This window comes from Eumetopias jubatus, unplaced genomic scaffold (genome assembly GCF_037043125.1).
Source record: "Eumetopias jubatus isolate StellerSeaLion01/CBP00866 unplaced genomic scaffold, mEumJub1_p1.0 scaffold_9, whole genome shotgun sequence".
NCBI lineage: Eukaryota > Metazoa > Chordata > Mammalia > Carnivora > Otariidae > Eumetopias > Eumetopias jubatus.
Genome location: NW_028274815.1, coordinates 21792943 through 21814021, shown reverse-complemented (window position 1 = coordinate 21814021; position 21079 = coordinate 21792943). Strand labels below are relative to the sequence as shown.

The 21079-nt window shown below is 53.7% G+C and overlaps 1 protein-coding gene across 2 annotated transcripts in view; it reads left to right on the top strand.

Moving 5' to 3' along the window:
- CIB4 (calcium and integrin binding family member 4) overlaps window positions 1-21079 on the top strand; it is a 46581-nt gene that overhangs the window by 3564 nt on the left and 21938 nt on the right. For both annotated transcript variants that reach the window (XM_088026170.1, XM_028099403.2), the window contains exon 3: window positions 2089-2185. In XM_088026170.1, coding sequence (XP_087882296.1) covers window positions 2089-2185 — 97 coding nt within the window. The remainder of the gene's footprint in view (window positions 1-2088; window positions 2186-21079) is intronic.

Below are 21079 nucleotides of genomic sequence, written 5' to 3'. Positions count from 1 at the left end.
ATAGGAGGCCTGAACTGGAGGGAGCAGTGGGGGTCACTGAGTCATTTTACAGAAGGGCAACTGAGGCACAAGAAGGGATGTGACAGGTCCAAGTTCCCACAGAGTGTGAGCTGTGGGGCTGGTCTCCCCTGTCGCGGGGCCTCTGAGCCTGCAGACAGCCCCTCCCCGTGTCTGGGAGGGAGCCACTGCACGGGCTCCTTGATTTCTGGCAGGCTGAATGTGTGATTTTTTCAAATGGCTTTGACTCTTGAGTCCATTAGTGATTAATTCAGAGTTCCATTTAGAGCCGGCTGATCCATATTTGGAGGAGGAGAACATTTTGTGGCAGCTGAGATACAGCCACGATTCATCTGCAGGCAGCCCACCCACTCGGCGGCTTGGGAAGGCATGAAATCCAGGCCAGGCCCTCCCCACAGCACCCCTCCCCAGAAAGCGCTCCAGGGAGGCCCTGCGGAGAGACTGGCACCTGGGGCGGGGCAGGGGGGGGGCGGATCCTTTAGGGGTGAGCAGCACAGTCTGAAGAACCGGGTGTGGGCTTCGGCCCCCACTCTCTCTCAAGCTGTATGACCTTGGGCACACCCCTTAAACTCCCTGAGCCTCAGTTTACCCTTCTTTAGAAATGATCACCCCTGCCCCTGTCCCACAGGAATGTGGGAAAACTCAACGAGAAAATTTGCTTGAGTGCACTCAGCACAGAGACTTGGTAAATGAGAGGAAGGGGTGCCCGTGGCAGTCACCCCTTTCCTCCAGCAGTGCTTCTGACACCTCCCTTCTCTGGGCTCTGGGGAAAAGAGCTTCGGCGTCTGGATTTAACACGCACCACGGTGTGACCTTAAGCAAGTTATTTTACCTCCTTGAGCCTCAGTTTCATCTGTGAAGGAGAGATAATGACTCCTTCCTGTCATGCAGTTCTGTGAAAAATGTCCACGAGCGTTGACAGCTCGGCGGCAGGCCACTCCCGGTGGGGAACCTGGGTGGGGCCAGGGGAGCAGTCTGTTCTGGGCCCTGGCCATGACGGTGCAGGGCTTCAGAGAAGTCTTAAAAATTAGTACAACTTACTGAAAGTCAGTCTGCTTTTTCTCTCCTCAGGCCAGCAATTCTAACGATGACAGTGATCAAATACTCCTTTTGACTGGGGCCGGCTGCTTCTGCGGCCCCCTCCCCTCATGGGCCACTGGGCCCTCCAGGGATGATGGCCTGCCTTTCCTCCTCTGTGCTCTTCAGTGCCCCCCAGACTTGCCTGGAGAACGGTTCCCCTCACCTATTCCATACCCCGCTTTTTGGCTCCCTCTCAAACTTGTCAGAAGAGTCTCTGGTGATGGTCCAGGGCCCCTTACAAGGCTGAGGAAGGCTGTCCTTCGTGAACAGCCATGCGCCATTCTGCCTCCTGTTTTCAGGCCCTTCTCAAGAGTCAGCCCAGAGCCAGTGATGGGGGTTATCTCCCCGTTGTCCTGCCCTCTCCCCCTGCACAGCCACCCAGACACCTCGCCCTCTGTCTGTCCCTCACAAGCAAAGCCTGCAGGACGGTGTGGGCCTATAGTAGAGACATCGATCGCGGGGAGATGAGGCGGGCTGCTTAGTCCTGCGGCCTGTGGAGACAGCCTGTGGGCCTCAGGCGGCTGTGTGGTCGGCTGGTGCCTGGGCTCTAACCCTGGCTCAGCCCCACCCACCGTGTGACCTCTCTTCTCCGGGCCAAGGGCGGGGCTGGGCAGATGGCCTGGGTGGCATGCTGGCTTCCCCAAGGGCCTGCTGGCTTCTCCATCTGTAAGTGAGGGACTGGACTGAGTGACCACAGACGTCCCTTCCAGCTCTGACATTCTGGAACCAACATTTGTGGAGTATATCCCATGCCATGGAGCACACTCGTGTACCTTTCCTCACGCCCCGCTCATGTTTGCACTCCCCTTCCCCCCCCCCCACAATGTGGGCTGGGCACACTGGAGTCCTCCAGGATGTTTCTAGAAGGGTGGACTGATGTCTAACTGCCTTTACTATGTCACTCAGTCCTAAGTCCCCTTCCTCCAGATAGGCCGGCAGGAGAGGGGCACGTGGTTTGCCATCCCCAGCTCACTATGGCTCTCTTCTTAGTATCCATGACACCTTCTTGAAGCTCTGTCCCCCTGGGAAGTACTACAAGGAGGCAACACTGACCACAGACCAGGTCAGGTCCCTGCCAGCCCTGAGGGTGAGTGCAGCATGGGGGCGGGGCGGGGCGTGCCGCTGGGGTCCATGGAGGGGTCGAGGACACTGGGGGAGGGGTAGGCACTCTGGCCGTGGGGGCATCTGGTGGCAGCCTCTCTGGAGGGGCTGGTGGACCCCCAGGCGTAGGGCCCAGCAGGACATGGTTTCCCAGCACTTCTCACATGCGTCTGGCCTCACTCTATCCTTGCATCAGTCCCGGAGGCAGGACAGTCGTGATGACTGTCACCATTTCTCAGGTGAGGGACCAAAGTGCACGGAAACAATGCAACTTGCTCCAGGTCTCATCTGGGCAGGGGGCGGGCCTCGTTGAGGCTCCCACCAGCCCTGCTGGCTGATCCTCCAGGGTCTGCCTGTCATTCCCTTTTGAGACTCAGCTTATGTCCCCCCACCAGCTTCCCGCTGACCATTTACTCGATCCCCCTACCCCCCCCCCCCCCCGCCGCCAGGACCCTGCACCAGCCAGCTCTCTTTGCTATCCTTTATGCCCCAAGCCAGGTAAGTGGGAAGGTCGGGATTCCCCATTCAGGCCTTGGGGAAGCCAGGGTGCCACCCCAGTCTGTCTGCCTAGCCCCCTCCTCAGCCCTTTTCTGCTCAGGTTGTTTCAGTGGACAAGGGTTTTTCTAGAAGGACTGAGAATCTTCTCAGTTTCTTCCCTGAAAAGCCAGGAGCAGGCCTTGGAGCCCAGGGACTGTCATCCCAATCTGCCTCCTTCCATTTCTAGGTGGACTACGGGAAAGGACACGTGCATTTCTGTCCTTCCCCTCCGTAGCCTCTCCCCCTCGACTGAGCCAGTCCTCCCTGACCTAGAGCCTGATAGATGAGAGAGGTGGGCCAGATGTTCCTATCTCCTCCTGGATTTCCCCACTTTCCTGGGCCAAATCTCATAACCCATAGACCCAGTATACATAAACGCACACACACACCCTGCCCTTGCTAGAGCAGAGTCCTTATACAAACCTGCGTCTCAGTCTCCCCACCTGTGCAATGGGCGGAGTGGTGCGGGTGGCTGGGAGTTTTTCCATGTGCTCCCCAAGGCTCCCTGCACCCCACAGGCTGTGCTGACATGAGCTGTCAGTGACCCACCCCTACTCCCAACTCTTAAGGACCATCTTCAGTTTTCTGTTCCTGCTGTGAAAAGGCCCTGCCCTTCCCCCAAAGCACCTAGAAGAGCCCAGAGGTGCACCGTAAAAGGGCTCCCCAATCACTTCTAAGATTTGTAATTAAAATGTATACAGTGCCCAGAGAGGTGATGTCAGGTTAACAAATCATGGTGGTGTCAGGCTTCCCGATGTTTCATTCTGATCTCAGAGGAATAATGGTTTGAATTTGTCATTGTGCACTGAGAGGCCATCTTCACTTCCGTCTGGAACAAGATGGGCCTGCGAGCTGTGGGGCACCTCTTGGCAGAGGGCTGAGGGCTTGGGTGGGGCGGGGGGGTGGGAAGAAGGTCCTAAGGGAGAGATCACACAGGTGAAGGGGCACGCATTCAACTCGGGCTATGCGGCCTCTCCGAAGTGATGGACCTTGTTGTGGGCAGAGACAGAGAAAGAGCACAGAACTAGGTACTTGAGATGGAGGCAGGAACAGAGAAGACAAAGGAATAAGAAGGGGTGTGGAGGGGGAGGGGGACAGGGCAGCTGGGAGCTGGGGTCTCGGAGAGGAAAGGAGCACGATACTCATAAAGGTGAGGTAATTGGAGAATGTGCCTGTGCCAGACACAAAATGGGGAGCCCGTCCTCCTGTTACCCCCTACTCAGACACACACCCACCCACGCCCACACAGGCACACCTCCACATCCCCACCCCTCACACGTGCTGGCTGGCGGGGGGCGGTCTCAGACCTAGACTATCCACTCAGGGGCCAGGGCTGAGGGGCAGCCCGAATGGGAAGCTTCTGCCCTCCATTCCCCAGGTGGGGGACAGCGTCAGTGGGCAGTCCCAGAATATCCCAATGTGAAGCCTGGCAAGAGACTCAGAGACCACCCAGCCTCATCACTGCCAAATGCTCTCTGCCCTGGTTTTACCCATCAGAAAACTGAAGCCCGGGGAGGGAAACACCTTGCTCAGGCCCCGTGACCCCGCATCTAACCAGGGCCTCCACCTCTGATCAGGGCTTGGCTTGGTGCTGACAGTGTGCCTAGGCCTGCAAGGTGCCCTGGGCGCACAAGGGGAGCGCCTGGCCAAGACCTGCCCTGGAGGGCTGGCATGGAGGGTGCTGGGGGACCAGATCATTGTAGGAAAACACAGAAAAGCAAAAAACAATAAAAACTGGTAGGCAGCCCACCTCAAGGGATGATCATCACGTTCAATTTGCCTTATTTCCCTCCTTAATTTTTTCTAAGCAGATATATAAGTGTTTATTAAGTGTTCATTGGGATCACATTGACTTTTTTTGTATGTTGCTTTTTTTTCCCCCCCTTGCATTTTGGTTTCTTTGTTCCTTTTCCAACTGGTTCTGAACAGCCAGAACCATCTCATGAATTTGGGACACTGAGCCACATCTAGAGAACGAGGGGCAGGACACTGGGCCAGGAGCAGAAGGACTGGGTTAGAACTCACTTGCTAGCCATGCGATCTTAAGCAAGTGACTTCACAAGAGGAATGATTCAGGGTGGGAGGAAGCAAATAGACCCCAGGCAAAGAAGATGGGGTGGGAGGGGTGCCACACGGAGCCTGTTTTCCTGCAGGTGTGAGACCTGGTTCTAGGTGCTCCCAGGTGTAGCCCTGGGTCCAAGGACGTAGGGTTCTCGACAGTATGAGGAAGCACTTCTTAATCGGCAGAGGTGTGTGCAGGAGGGCACGAGCTCCTTGTCACTGCGGGGCATGAAGTGGGCCGAAAGCATTTAGCTGGGATGTTCTAGCACACACTTAGGTATGAACAAGAGACTGAACCCCATGCTTGGTACCCTCTTCACTGCCCGAGCCTGTGCTTCTGGCCCTGGGACTCGTTCTTACTCTCTTTTGTGTTGGCGACCATGGTATGTCCCAGACTTTGGACTTTTCATAGTCCAGTAAAATTTCCAAAATAAATTTTTCTTCTTTTTTTGAGGAAGAACTAGCTAGAGATGCCAACTTTCCAATTTTGCCAAGTAAGGACATTTAAAAACGATGTGATCCACAATCACCATCATTTCATTTTTTAAAAATGTTCATTTTAGAGCAAAAATATAAGAAGGATCTAATCCCAGGCACAAGAACAGTTCTTTCCATACACATCTCTTCTTGTCATTTTTTGACTTTTGCTACCAGTCATTAAGCACTTTGTCACTGATCATCCCTGGTCCTCAGACTAGCTTTTGGGGCTTTAGATCTAGGACAAAATTTCCCTCCGTGTCTTTCCAATCTTGGTCGAAGGGAGAAGCTGGCTTCCCGAAATGAGCAAGGAGAGTGTCCCTGTTGTGTCCTCTGCGGGCCCAACGATGGGAGCTGCGTGACTCACACTGCCCAGAACACATCTCTGGAAAAGGCTGTGAGAATTGGGCCCCAGGGAGCTTCGGGTACGGCTATAACTTGCCTCAGGGGTTTGAGTGGTCTGGGAAGAAAGTCTTGTTTCTTAACTTGGATTCACTGGTGGAAAAAATGGGCTGGTTAATATTGGGAAGGGTCTGCTCGTCAGCAGAGAACAAGACGGGAGAATGGCCTGGGCAGCAGAGGGCAGTGGGAAAAACCTGAAGATAGGGACACAGTGGTCCTTTTTCACTCAGAAGTTTCTGTTTTCTCTTTGCGGCTTTCTTTGGTGTATTTAAAAGCAAATTAGCTCAATGTTTCTGTTCTTGTAAATAATGATCTTGCTTTCTGTAAACTTGGATGAGGAGTGGTACAGTGTGACCTGGGTTTCTGGTTTCCGGGCCCAGGACGATGGGTGGTAGGACGTGGGGGAGATCCCAAGGTCTCAGAGCTGGTGGGATGGAGGCTCGAACACAACACAGGACGGGCCAACATGCTGCTCTGGCCTCCCCCCAGCTCCCCCTCCGGGGTTCCTGAGGGCAGGTGGTCTGTGCACAGCCTGGCCTCCACTACATTTCCCCCCAGCATCAACTCTGTGAGCACAGAGAGGTTAGGGAAACTGCCTGAGGTATCAGGAGGCTCCTGAGGTTTTAGCTTCACATCCTTGGTTTCTATCAGTCTCCAGTTTTTCTGAACCTTTCTGATACCTGCTGACAGGCTGGGCCTAGCTGCTTAGAATAGCTTACAAAGAACCCACTCCCAAGGCTTTCAGCAAATCAAGAGTCCTCATGCTTATTCAGGCTTTTGAGAAATTACCAGAGTAGCAGGGGCAGGGATGGGAATGTATTTTTTTATTTAAGTGTTTTTTTTTTGTTTTTTTTTTTTTTTTTAGATTTTAAATCAAAATTATTTATGCATGCCAAGAGTCAAGTTGCCCTCTGGGGGTCACCCTCATTTCCCTTCTCTGGAAAGAAACCATTTGCAGCTCTTAGCTGCTTCATGGTTCTTGCCTTCATATCTCTGGAGAGTGCTCTTGTATGGCCCCTTCTTAATATCTCAGCCTTTGACCTCCCCCTAGAGAAGAGGTTTAGCTCTTCCCTCCCCCCACATGACTCCCATCCACCACATCACTCCCAGTACAGGTATAGAAGTATTTCGGTTAGATCGGTATTCAGCGTTTGCGTTATGATGACTACATATGCTACTCGGAGCTGAGCCAGGAAATAAACTATGGTTACTTTTCTCTGCACGTTTTCTGTTGTCATCTTCACTGGATGTAATCATTGTTTTTGCTTAGTTTTCTGTGTACTTATCATTAAGTTGACACCAGACCTCTGCGGATCACCTAAAAATCTCCTCTAATTAAAGGCTTTCAGAACTGAGATGTTTTCTGTACATTCCACTTTCTTGGAGAAATTTCTCTTGGAGCCTTCAGAGCCACTCTAGTCAGGGCCGGGTGGCCCTCCAAGCCTGGTCCATGCTGTCCTAGATTCTGGTCACTTCTCCCTTGGATCTTCATTTCCTGTCTTCCTCTCTCCGCGTACTCCCTTGTCTTGGTGGAACGCATCCTTTAGTAGCTTCCTGATAAAGGGTTCACGGAGGTAAAAGTCTTGCCACCTTCCATACACCTTACATGGCTGATAATGTCTTTATTCTCCCCTCGTACTTGATGGAGAGTTTACATGGAACTGACCTATCAGCTGGTTGTCATTTTCCCTCTCGTTGGGAAAGCAGAGCTCAGGTGCATTTCAGCCTTCTCTGTTGCTACTGAGAAGTTCAAAGCCTTTCTGTTTCCTGACCTTTTTTTGTAACTCGATTTTTTTTCTTCCTGGGAACTTGCAGGCTCTTTTCTTTGGCCCCAGGATTCTGAAAGTCCCAATGATGTGAGGTGGTGTGGGTCTTTCTCCCCATGTACAGGGCACGCAGAGGACCCGCTCAGTCTGGAAACTGTCATTCAGGACTATGATGTTTCCATGGATTGTTTTCTTTGATAACTCTCGCCCTTGTGTCTTCTTTGTTCTCTCCTTCTGGGAACTCTAATATCCTGCTGTTGTACATCAGGGATCGGCCCTCTACTTTTTATCTCCTCTCTCCTATTTTTCATCTTCATCTCTTTGCTCTTCTTTCTCGGAGCTTTTCTCAACTTTATCTACAACTTTAATTTAATTTTTCACTTCTGTTGTTATGCTTTTAATTTCCAAGGGCTCCTCCCCCCCCCGTTTTAAAATAGTATTTTCTTATTCCTAATGCAATGTCTTATCTGATCTTTTCTCCATGGTTACCCCCCCCCACCTCCCCCCGCCCTCCCGCCCGCAGCTTGTTTGGGTCTCCATCTTCCGTGTCAGAGGTCTTCCCTGGCTATCTGGTAATCATCTGCTTGTAGTGGAGAGTAGGGGGTGGTTGCTAAAGAGCTATGTCAAAGCTAGAGTCCCTGGGTAGGCTTTCGACTGGGAGCTCCCCTGGAGAGGGAGCAGGGGTGGTGGGGAGACCATTTCTTGAGGTCTCCCTAGAGAGGATGGGAGGAAAGTTCTGAGAGGAGGGCTGCTGGAGTCTTAGACTTCAGCGCTTGTCTATTTAATCCCCAGTTCTCAATGTGGCTGACACCTGCCCCCCAGCCCCCCCCCCCGCCACCATGCAGAAAGTCTCTTTTAGACTCTCCAGAGAACAACCTTCCAATCCGGCGCAAGGAAGGGCTGGGGAGGGCCAGCCACCCAGCGTCCAGTGGAGGGGACTAGAACTCCAAAGCTTTCAACACTTTTAATCAATCCTCCTTTTCCAACCTCTATGTATTTTCAGGGCATCCGGGTGCTTCCAGTTCCAGAATCTTTCAAGGATCCTGGGATGTAGAAAAGGCTGCTAACCAACTTTGCTCCCTGTGGGCTCAGGGTCGGGCTCTCTCCTGTCTGCCCCGTCAGTTACCGCTTCCTGCGTGTGTCAGAGCACTGCTGTTCTATCGAGTTCTCTCTGTTTTTTTGTGGGTGATGCCTCTAAAAACTCCCTTTACTGTAGTTGTAGTGGGTGTCAGGGAGAGTGAAAATAGATGCAAGTGTTCAACCCGTCATCTTCACCCAGGAATAACACCTGCATTCCCGACGTTCAGTAAAGCATTACGAAAACAGCCTCTCCTCACTGTGGCTGTCTCAGAATATGCAGCAGCTGCCCCCAGAACTGTCCCGCTCCCCACTCCCCGCCTCGTGAATGCTCCCCTCGGCTGGTGTCCTCAGAGCTCCTGTGCGGCTCATTCCCCTTCCTGTCCCCACATCACCCTCCAGCTGAGCCAGGCGACTCTGGAAGCCCCACCCTCCCCAAGGACCCCTGGCAAATGACACTCCTTGTCCAGTTGATTTCCAGGGAGAAATCTCCACGGCTGAGACACATTGTGGACTCAGCCTGATGAACAGGGTTCTCACACCTAGTTCTTATCTCTTTACCTTAGAAGTAGTTATTATTTACCATGCGTTGTGCACTGAGTGAGGTCTTGGGGGCTTCCTTTCTCATGGAATTCTGGGTAAAGAACATACAGGAGAATCACAAACCACAGGGGCTTTGTAGAGCTCAGATCCTTGACCTCTATGTCAAATGCTGCGCCCCAGATGGGCACATCCAGGCTACCTGTGGGGAAGGGGGGAAGCGTAGTGCTACCTGGAGAGACCCAGCCCAAGACACTTGGTCATCTCTGTCAGCGTCTCCTCCCCACTTCTTAGCGTGCTGAATGGCTGCTGGGGTAGCCAGGCAAGTCTAGCCACCACTCCCCAAGGGCCCCGGAAGGACCTCCCTAGTGCTGTCCTGCAGCTGGTCCAGGGCTGGGGCTCAGCCCAGAAACGCCTGCAGGTCAACTCTCCCAGCAGCCTTGGCCAGCTGAGTTTTTATCTGAAGTGACAGCTGGGGAAGCAGAGGGTCAAGGAGGGGAGGCAGTTCATCTAGTGAAAACTCTGCTTCTATAAATGACCATCCTGCTTCGTCTTTCAGAGGGCTGGAGGGGGTCCCAGAGGCCTGTGGGTTCCCGAGCCCCTTTTCCACAGCAGATGGCATGCCTCTGGAGAGACTTTGCATCTGCCCATCCAACCAAGAAGAGAAGGGTGGGAAGGCAGTGCCTGGACTCTAGGAGTCCTCCTGGTACATCTTTTTGATCAACTTTGTCAGAGCCTTTGCGTGGCTACCACCTCATGGCACCTCCCAAGGATGGCCAGGCCTTTATAGCTGAAGAAACTGACACCCACAGACTGCATGTGCAAGGTCACGGGGCAGTCAGAGGTGGAGCCAAGGTCTCCTGCTCCAGAGTACCCTGTTTCCATGCCTCACCTTCTGAGCAACCACCACCTCCAAGGAAGCTCCTGTTGAAGTTCACTCCCTGGTGAGGAGCTCTCCTGCCCGCTCCTAACCTTCACCTCAGGGCAGTCCTCTGAGCACACGCACTCAGCCAGAGGGCTGGGAGCACGGGGGGAAGGCTGCATGCAGGAGGGGGTGTCTGATCACCCCCTGCCCAGGCCAGGACAGCTGGACCCAGTGGTAATCCCCAGGCTGTATTTAGGCCACTGCCCTGGGCCCTCCCTCCCCCTCAGATGTTCTCCCAGGCTTGCTAACAAAGGAAGTGGATTGGATGGTTATAGCAATTCTGCTTTCCAGCCCCAAATGTCCACTGCCATGAGTCACGTGCTTTGCGGTCATGAGCCCCTTTGCGTGTTCTACTGCATTTGATTCTCAGAGCAGGCCTGTAAAGCACAGTGGTACGGCCCCATTCTACAGATGAGGGAACTGAGTCTAGGGGAAGTTCAAAGCTCCACCCAAGGCCACACAATTGCGAAAACACTTTTGTTCTTTCTTTTCCATCTCCTGGGGGCAGATGAAGTCAGGGTCCCCAAGCAGATCACCATGCGTGTGTCTGGGCGCTTGCGTGGCAGGAAGAAGGAGGACGGGAAGGAGCTGGTGGCCTAGACAGTGGGCGACTGAGGGAGGAATGGCTTTTCCCATCTCTAGCTGAGATGCCCTCCCCAGCCCTCCCTTGGTAACAGATCACACATGTGTGTTTTGTATACTGGGGAGGCCCGCACCGAGGCCCAGCTCATTTCGTCAGGGCCCCTCCCAGAGGCCAGCGTCTCAGGCTCCCGTGGCAGGCCTGGGAATTGCCTGAATCCCAAGTCCCCAAGCCACGTCCCACCCCCAGTGCCCAGACTCCCGAGTGGGACCAATACCCCACTGAGAAAGAAGAGAGAACAAAGGGGCAGCCCTGGCCTGCGAGCACCCCAGCCTAGCCTCCCAGGCTCCCAACCCAGAGGCCCCACCTCCCAGGCCATGAGGTCACTCTGAGCCTTTCAGCTCGTTCGGAGAGAAGTAAGCTGACTCTTAAGCACCCCTCCCCAGATAAATACTGGGTGCTGATCAGAGACCCAGAGCCTCCCCGCAGGAGCCTGGGGTCCATTTGGCAGAGTTCGGGCCAGCTGGCCCCCCTGCCCCACCCTCCCCGCCTGCCCCGAAATCCAGGCTGTGCCAGGCACTGTGCCGGGATGCCACGCACACTTCATCTCATCCAATCCACAGGGTACTGCAAGGAGGGAGTTATCCTCACTCACAGCTGGGAAGTGGCGGAGCAAAGGGGTTAAGCAACTGGTCCACAGTCACACAGCTGATGTAGGGCCCAGTCTCCAGCTCAGCGCTGACTCCCGCCTCCTCCCAGGGGGAGGGTCCCGACTCCCACGGGCAGAGTCAGAGCTGGGAGGGCAATTTGGCAGCTGGCTCACTCCCTGCATTTTCAAGCATCATTAGATCTTTTTCTGACAACTTCATCAGTTAGCAGGGCTCAGAATTGGCAAAAATCCGTATTTAGACATTCAGCCAAAGAATTAAGAAGTGGCTGGTTTCAGAAAAAGCTCAGTGATGTGGGAAGCCGTCTCTGCTGCGGGTGAGCAGTCAGCAAGAGAGAGAAGGCTCTGGCCCCCAGCGTGGGTGGGTCGCAGGGCTGACACCGGTGGCCTTGAGTACACGTCCTTGCTCACCTTGGGGACTAGGTATCCTAATCTTCCAAATGGGTATGAGCGGGCCTCCCACACAAGTGGTTAGGATAGCCCGGAAGGTGGGGAAGGGCTCTGGGCTCCCACGTGTAGCTTTTCCCTCTGCTGACTGACCGGCCTTGGGTCAACTTTGGCCTCAAGTTTCTATCTGGACCCCAGGGCAAGGCGTGGATGATCCCCGGGGTGCTAAGAGTGGGGGGGGGCGGTGCCGCGGGAGGAGGAGGGGCCTGTGAGGGTGTGGCCACGGGAAGCCCCTCCCCCAGTGCATCCTGTTGGAAGATGCTGCGGAGCTGCCTCCCTGTGCTCTCTCTGGAAGGGGGTCAGGTGTAGCACTTCCCACTGCTCACCCGGGTGACGTTTGTTCAGCCCCTCGTCATCCGGGGGCAACCCGGGGGAGGTGTTCTGTTTCCTGTGCAGAGTGAGAGCGGCCCCCTGCCACCTCATGTGTCACATGTCACTGACCGTGGGAAGTAGCTACTGCTCTGGTCTCAGGTCAGACCCGCATCAAACCAGGACTGTTGCCCCCAAGTCCTGCTCCCCTTGCCTCTTCCCACACTTCTCACCTCTGGAAGGTATTTCTCATGGAGCCAAAGCCACCCGGGCCTTTAATTGGCTCTGGCCATCATTTGTGATTTCTCGCAGAGCTCCCAAGAGCAGATGTATCACCCTTGAGAGCACTCGAGAGGCAGTTTGGCATTGCGGACCAGGCAGGCCTGCATCTGAACGCTTCTACAAGTCGCTCGAACCCTCAGAACCTCGGCTTCCTTACCTTCCTTACCCTCCTCACTGCTCTGAGAAGGGAACCACAAGTCCCCTTCTCAGAGCAGTGTCAGGGCTGTGTCAGGATCCAGTGAGACATGTGCTCTAGCCCTCCCCAGGTGACACATCACCTCACCGCCTCTCCCTGTGACAGGCACCTGGGAGTCGAGGCAGGAGTGGCCAGCCCCACTGCTGGGTGAGAGACTAGAAACCCGGGCGGGTGGAAGGGCCGTCTGGCAGGGCGAGGGCTGGGACTGGGTGCCATGCGGGCACTCGCCCCACTGGGCTCTCTGCCCCTGCAAAAACCATTCACGAGGCCGAGGTGAGAAGTGAATCCGGATTTCCTTCCAGAGGTGGAGCGTCCTCCCACACTGCTGCAGATGACACTGATGGGACCATTTTCAAAGTACTGCTTGCGCCCGAGTTCCCTGGCAGCACCCAAGGGAACAGGCTGTGGAGGGCTTGGGGACATGTTTGTCCGGCACCCTGGTCCCAGGCCTGTGTCACTGAGTCTAAGATAAACAAATCCCATCCCAGCTTTTCAAGAGTCCTGGTCCCAAGGGCCCTTCTCAGCCTGCTGGCTGGAGGCTTTATTCCACTCATGTCTTTTCTGATAACTTCATTTGTGCCCCCAGAGACCTCAGACTTGTTTAAAAATAGAAACATAAACAACATTGTTTCTGAAATGCCCCCCCCAACTTTGGGCCTCCTAATGAGGTGCTGGCCAGGCTGGCCGGGGCTCTGTTCCCAGGATTTTCGACCCTCTGCAGGCTTCGGGCCTGCTGCCGCCTCCACAGGGACAAGATGCCCCACAGCTCGGGAGGGCTTCCCAGTGGCAGACGCCGCAGTGTGGAGGCTGGTGCTATGCAGCCAGCTCAGAGCTGTAGGCCACTGCGGCTCCATACAACTGGGGTCGGGGACACATTCACCCAGGTGCGGAGGGACGGGCCAGACCCAGCACGGGCCCAACCACAGCCCCTAAGGAAGCCACAGGCCCCTCTGTGTGCCAGGCATGGGACCAGTCCCCCAGGACTCTGCCCGCGAGTCTCCCAGGCTGACAGGCTTGTTGCTCGGAGTCCTGGACCGGGGTTCGCGATTTGTGGAAGACTGGTTTTCCCCACCTGAACAATGGACCTAATGAGAGCAGCCGTGCCTACCTCGGAGGGTTTTATGAAGACTGGATGAGAGGAGGGGATGTGAAGATGCTAGAATGGTCTGAAGAGGATCTCGGGCAGCCTCCATAGAGGAAGAGCTTCTGGACAGAGGCAGTGGCTTTGCCCCTCTGACCTCACAGCAGGGCCTGAGAAGGAGGGGGGCAGCGTCCCTGGATAACCACCAGGCTGCTGGAGGGACCCCAAACCCCACCTTCAGGAAGGCAGCTAAGAAATGGATGTGTTCTACCTGAAGAAAGACTCCAGAGGACATAACCCTTTTTATGTATTTGCTGGCAGGTGAAGGAGGATTTGGAGCAATTAGATCGGGTTAAAATTCCTAAACAGATAGCACTCTTAGAAGCCAGAGCAGGCTCATTCAGAGAGCAAGCCACTTGTCCCTGGAAGCATCCCAGAGTGAGCTGGCCAGACTGTAGTGCGGGGGGGGGGGGGGGGGAATCAGGCCTCAGGCAGCGGTGGCCCACCTGCCCAGGACGTTGAAACAGAGATGATCGGTGTCCTTCCATTCCCTGAACGTCCCTGCGTCCAGAGCTCCAGCCAGGAGAGGGGTCATCTTCCTCTCTCTTTCTGCCTGAAGCCAGATGTCAGAGGGAAGTGTGACCAGCAGGCCAACCCCATGCCAAGGGGAACTGAAGCAAACATCTAGACCCAGACACCAGATACCAGACTCCGGTGACAAAGACTGGAGATGGCTGGAGGCACCTACTTCCTCCTGCTCGCTGGCCCCTGTTGACTCAGAGCCCCTCCTTTGGCCAGCACCCCATGAGTTCTCCAGGACTCAAGTGCCCCCCATTTTCAGGAGGGCAGTCAGGGAGAACAGCTGGTGGGCAAGCCTGGATCAGGGACGGGTCAGTCCCTTGTCCGCACAAGCTGCTGTGCTCTCGGTTCTGGGCAGAAGGCCTCTGGCAATAGGGAGAATCCCCAACGGGAGGGGAGGCTGCCCAACAGGGCCAGGCAGTTGGGGGGACCCCACCTCTATCCACAGGTGCCCCCCTCCTCAGAGAGGCCTCTGAGCCAGCAGGGACCCCGAGGGGCCAGGGAGGCAGGGACCACGGTGCTCTCCCCATCATGCAGACCAAGACAGTGAGACCAAGGCAGTAGCACAAGGAAGCTGACAACACTGTTATAATCCGGTCGAATTATCAGGAAACATGCTCACTACTTGCTCGTTATCAGCCCGTGGCTTTATACTTTGGAATGCATCTGGAGAGACAGAGACAGACACCATGAGATGAACTGCAAGCTTCTTTTTTTTTTTTTTGTTAATTTTTTTTTAAATTTATTCATTTGAGAGAAAGAATGAGAGAGAGAGAGCACATGAGAGGGGGGAGGGTCAGAGGGAGAAGCAGGCTCCCCGCCGAGCACGGAGCCCAATGCGATTGCGGGACTCAATCCCCGGGACTCCAGGATCAAGAGCTGAGCCGAAGGCAGTCGCCTAACCAACTGAGCCACCCAGGCGCCCCTGAACTGCAGGCTTCTTCAGCTGAACTTCCATTCCCATCGGCGCTTCCTTGCTGGCCAGGCAGGAAAGCATCCACCAGCTCCTCACGGGGTCTGAGAGCTGAGTCCAGCTTTGCCTGGGGCCCAGCCCTCGCCCTTCAGAGAAGGAAGCGGAAAAGAGAAGCAAAAGCCCCTGCTTCCCAAGCCTCTGGGAAGGAGAGTTTGTATGCACTCTTAGCAAAATGTCTCGGAAGTGCACTTTTCTTTTTTAACTCGCTCTTTATTTATTGTTAAAATGGTATGTCAGCATTCAAATACATTTTCTAAAAACCTAATCCCTTGGTATCCAGCCACCCTGACAGAAATTGTTATTTCTTTTGTAACCTTCTTCCCCTGGGCACACTTCGTTTTACATCACGTAGACATACAGAGATACAATTTTATTTTGTGCTTTTTCTCCCATTAGGTGCAAATATGTTTTTTTCGGTGTTGTTACATAGTCCGTGTAATTATCATTTTAATGGTTGCATAATTGCATTGAGTTCTGATTTACTAAACCACCCTCTCAATGGCAGGACATTACCATTGTTCCCAGTTTGGGATTTTTTTTTTTTTTTGCTACTATAAATAATTTTGCAATAAACATCCTCGTGTATTATTTTCTTCATTTTAGGAAATTATTTTCTTAGTTTAGATTTCCAGGTTCCCCTTGGAGGCATGAGAGAGATAGGGCCGTCCACTTTGGGAATTTGAACTATGCAGCCATTTAGATGATAATTATACTGACTATGTAGCAACATGGGAAAACATTTATGCCTCAAGGGGGGGGAAAGCACAAAATAAATGTAAAACCTGGGCTCCTAAATATCCCTAAGCCAAGCCGATGATAAAAGGGCCCTCAAGACTTCTCTCCAAGTTGACATAAAAGGTCACTTTGCATGAGGTTTTTCCAAGGGCGTGTGTTGGTTGGTGTCCCATCCATTTTCTCCATCCTTGAGGAGGGTCCTATGTGAGCACTCCCTCAGCATTTCCTGCTGAGAGGCGGCAGCCCTAGCTCCGGGGTCTCTTCCTGCTGTCCACCTTGTGCCATCCTGAGGTCAGGAGTTGCTGTGGACCCAGGTGCAGAGCTCCACATGCCTGCTGTGACCCAGCATCGTTTCATCCTGCCATCACCACTGCCCCCCACCCCTGGCCCCCAGTGCCAGGATTCCTAGGACATGTTCCACTGCTCCCCTTGCTCCTTCGTGAGCTGCCATCAGCACCAGTCAGAACATGTAGCTCGGAGCTCAACCTGGATCTGCCTGCTGACCCAGGAGTATGACACCTCTGTGCACATTTTTTCCCATTTTGATGCAGCGTCTTCCTGGGACACACTCCATGGCAAGAGCTCAGGTTTGAGGGTCAGACAGACCTGGGATCAGGTTGCCGCTCTTCTTCTTTACTTGGTTAAGTTCTTTAACCTCTCAGCTCCTGGGTTCTGTTTATCTATACAATGAACTGACTGATATCTACCGTGTGGGTTGTTGTAAAGAATAGATGGGGTCACACACGTGAACGAGAATGGCGCAGCACGTGACATGCAGTAAATATTTAACAAGCCCCGGTTTCCCCCTGGGGTCCAAGGGAAAATGGGGATGAGTTGAGGTGCCTAGAGGGCTGGGTCCCTAGTAAGTGCTTAATGAATGCGTAAGTAATGATGAGCCATTGCTGGCTGGGCCCTAGGCAGTCAAGGGCAGCCTGCCCTGGTTGGAACAATAAAGGGGAAAGTGCAGGAAAGGAAGTTGGGGGCTTCAAAAGGCCAATAATCGAAAGTATCAGGAACTGAAAGGTTACAGGACATTTGAGAGGCTTTGGTTTGGACTTTGTGATATTTAAAGACTCACTGAGCATCTCAGAGGGAGCGTAGCCCCACCCCTGGGCTGGGGGGCGAGCCCCTTTCAGTTTATATCTGTTGATGCAAAGTGAGGGGCAAAATACAGCAACTGCTGTTGCTTAGATTGCTGATAAAAGAGAAATTGTTGTCTTGAGGCAAAGATATACATCCTACAGAGTTCACAGAGGAACATGTTCCCAGGGTGCCCTGGGGTGGGTGGCCCCAAACAGCTGCAAAGCTGCCCCGACACTCCCCTCAGGAAGCCCCTCCTGCTTACAGAGAGGAAGGCCGCTTATAAACAGTAGGCGGGAGCCAGGGGGGCCTGAGGGGCCCGGACAAGCGGGGGAGCTCAGCTCTGGGCAGCTCCCGAAGGTGCCTGGTTGGCCCCGGGGTGACCCCATCACGTTAGCCAGGCTTTCCTGCCCGGCACCAACTGCCCTTCAAGGACAGGTACAGACCGTGTCTTAGGAGATTTTTATATTGGCTCTTTGGAACTTTGCATTTTCCACAGAGAAACGTATAAACTGTTGTTAGGTCCCCAGCCTGAGCCACAAGTTGGCGCCACTCCTGTTGCAACGGCGTCAAGAGTAGAGGAACAGATCCTGCTGCAGCTGGGGAGCCCTAAGGACCTGGGGGCCTTCCTGCCCTGGGGAAAACCCTTGGCTGCGGGCCACCTTTCCTCCATTTGGATGCCCTATGAGAGAACACGGCCCCCCTCCCCCATTCTCCTGTTCTTTTTTTGGGGGGGTGGGAGGCTTGCAAAGGACAAGGAGGAAGGGCTCTGATGCCCCCCCCCTCCGTCCCTTCTGCCCTCATCTTCCGCACATCTGCTTCACTTCCTATTTACCCAGCAAAAGCCTTGATCTCTTCACCGATTTCCATAAAAACTCCACTTGGGCCAACCGCTGTACGGATCTGGGTTGGCGCTGCAGACGGGGTAGGGAGGTAGGGAGGTAGGTCCTGGGAAGGGTCGCATCTTGGATCATTGGCATTCGCTGTCTCTCCTCTCTCTCCCTCTCTCTTCCATCGGTCCCCCTCTCTTTCCACAGCCTAGAAGGCTTCTTGGGGTGCCCACGTCTCCCTGCTCCTTTCTCCATCCAGACCTCCCCGAGCATAGGGGTCTTCCTGTTCATAGGACCCACCTCCCCAGATGCCCACTGCTCTAGGATCCATAGTGTTGTTTTTCCTCATTATCTTTGTGACTCAACAAAACCGCAAAGCTGCGGGATTGAACTGGAGAGTCCTTCATAGGACACCAGGGCTTTATTTGGTACTCCGGGAAAAGTGGTTTTCATCAGAGGGTGTAAGGCGGTAAATGGAAACATTTCTGAAATAAATCTGGCAGAAATTGGAAGAGGGAAAGCAGTTGAAGGACACGTTCTCAGGAGAGACAGTTTGTCGCAGGTGGAATTGACCGTGTGTAGTGAGTTCAGACAAGGGAGGGCCGCAGTGGGTTGGAGGGGATGGAACCTACCTGCCTCTGCGGGCGGGGGGGTGGGGGGGGCTGGCCACAGCCTGAGGGAGGGAGGGGGTGCGGAGGGAAGGGAGAGAGAGGAAAAGGAAGCCTTGTGAGGTATCCATGCAAAGCAAATGTTTGCCAGTTGGGTGTTTGCCCTGGGCTGAGGCTGGAGGCTGCCCGTGCTGCCCACCACGTGTCCTTATAAGCCCCGTCCCCACCCACGTCCTCGTTTGGGTGGGATGCTCTGTCCTGGAGGGGGGGATGTGGTGGGGGAGGGGGCAGCACCTGATGTCATGTCTCTGCCATTGATTAGCACTGTGACTTTGACCGGGTCACTTAGTCTAAGGATTGGCTACATAAAAGCCACCTGGGCAGCTTGATAAGATACAGACTCTCGGGTCCTACCCCTACAGGAGCTGACTCAGAAAGCCCATGAGGGGGGTAAATGGATGCAAATTTTGGTGAAAGGTCCCTGTGGGCTTCAGACACACAAGCAGTGGACGTGTTAGTGTCTTTGTGAGTCTCTAGCCTCAACCCCCAAATGAGTTTACGCATCAGTTGGCACTCAACATGTCAGCCCCTTTCCCGCCCCCTCTCCTCCCCAGGCTGCTCTCCCTTGAGTCCCCTGGAGATTGCACACAGAGGTGATGCCTCTGGCCACAGTCAGCTGTGACCCTGAGGAAATGTTGGGCCATGGGCACCCCCTGGAGCCAGAACTAACATTTCTACTCTCCCCATCAGCAGGCAAGGTGCGCGCCTGGCAAACAGGTAGGCCCAGGCACCATCTTTGCTTGGGAGTTCAAAAGGAGTAGCTCTGCCAGGGCCTGGGGCTGCTGGTGATGCTGATGCAGGAGACGGTGGAGTTGGGGTGATACAAATGGTAGCTAGTGTTTATTGGGGATCTGCCAGTGGCAGGGGGTTTGCAAATCTGATTTCATTTGATCCCCATAAAACCCGATGAGCAAAATTATGATTCTGCCCATTTTACAGATGGGAGATGGAGGGGCCCCAATGTCTGCCCGAGGTCACACAGTTTTGTTTTTGTTGTTACCCTTGTTACCCAGGAACGTGAACATGGTTTGAGGTGTTGTTAGGCATTCTACAGTTGATCTCGAGCTGTTAAAAAATAGGCTGTACAAATGTGAGTAGACACTAATCTATAAAACGGCTAAGTTTGTCTCTCCTCTAATAGGTATTGGTAAACCAGTGAAGGACAGCTGGGCTTTTGGGTCCCCCCCTTTTTTTTGTTCCTCCTTATTTTTCCTTTGCTGCTTGGGCAAGTTGCTCTTGAGATTGTGTAAACCTCAAAAGCTGCAGATACCAAAATCTTGTAGATGTCAAACAAAATTATTCTACCGGCTTTTTAGAGTCAGTCTGACTCTAGAGCCTCTGCTCCTTCCATTCTCTACCTTGAGCCTCCCACTGCACGATGCCAGGCCCCTGGGCCACCCCCCAAAACAACGCAGTGCCCTGAGCTCCTCCGTGCTAGCAGGTATCTCTTCTGGAAGTTTCCTCAGGGCAGTCGCCGGTACCTGTGGGCCTGAAATCTGGGCACAGACTGGGCTGGTGGGTCTGAGCCAGGTTCAAGCCACGTGGTCCCATGGATGTTTAATAATATTTAACATTTTTACTGCCTTTCTCCCCTATTTGTTCCATTAATGATCTGCCTCCAGCTGCCGGCAGGACACATTCTCAGCCTGTCCCTGCCAACCCATCTGTCACTCGGAGACAGCTCCCATACGGGCCTCTCTGTTTTTAGACTTCAGGAAGGTTGAACATCTAAAACGCAGAGACTGTCCCTTTTTTATAAACAATGGGCCTGGCCAGCTGAGGAGTGCATTCACCTAAGTGAATTTTTCATCCCTCACCCTCCCTGTCCCCAACTCCCCTTAAATGGAAATGTAAGGCTTCTCTCCACCTGGTGAAGATCATACAGACCAATCTGGGTCTTTCAGAGGTTTGAGGGTCCAGTTGCTCTCTCCCACATAACATTTTTATCTACCCAGCCAGAACCTGGGCAGTCTGGAAAGCGGGGGAAGGGGCTGGAGGCCATGCAGAGAAAGAAGGAAGGGGGACCCCTGTTGCCTGGCCTTGTTTCCTAGTCCCCTCCACAGAGCATCCCCCAGAGTCCCACTACATCTTGCTCCCTGCCTGATCCGGCGTTGGCTCCTGCCCTGTCTCTGTCTCCTGGCTGGTTTCTCTTCCTGGGCAGCTCATAGCAACACTACCCCTCCAAGCTCTTGTCATTTGACTTTGCTTCGTACTCGATTCAGACATGTCTACCCCCACCTGTTCCTGAAGATAATTATTTAAGTGCCTAAGTTGAGTCCCATAAAGGACAGAGGAGGCATCTCCATCATTTGGAGGGTCCTGGGAACTTGTTCAATGCCTGGTGAACAGTAACTCACCTTAGGCATTTGCTACAAGGACTTGAGGTTCAGCTTCATGAATTTTGTGCCCTGCATCCCTAGCTGAGAAGCCATATCCTTCAGCTCCTCCAGTTTGTTCTCTGAGCAATTGCCAAGTGTCGGGGACATGGGACTCAGGGTAATGCCTCAACCCCTGCTTGCTTTGTGTGTGCACAAATGTGAATTTTAGAAATTTTCTTGGAGTCAAGAGTAGCAGTGCAGACAAAGCATTGAATTAGGAGTTTGCATTCTCCTTCCCTGGGCTTTGGTTTCCTCTCTGTAAAATGGAGTGGTGATATCCATCCGGCCAT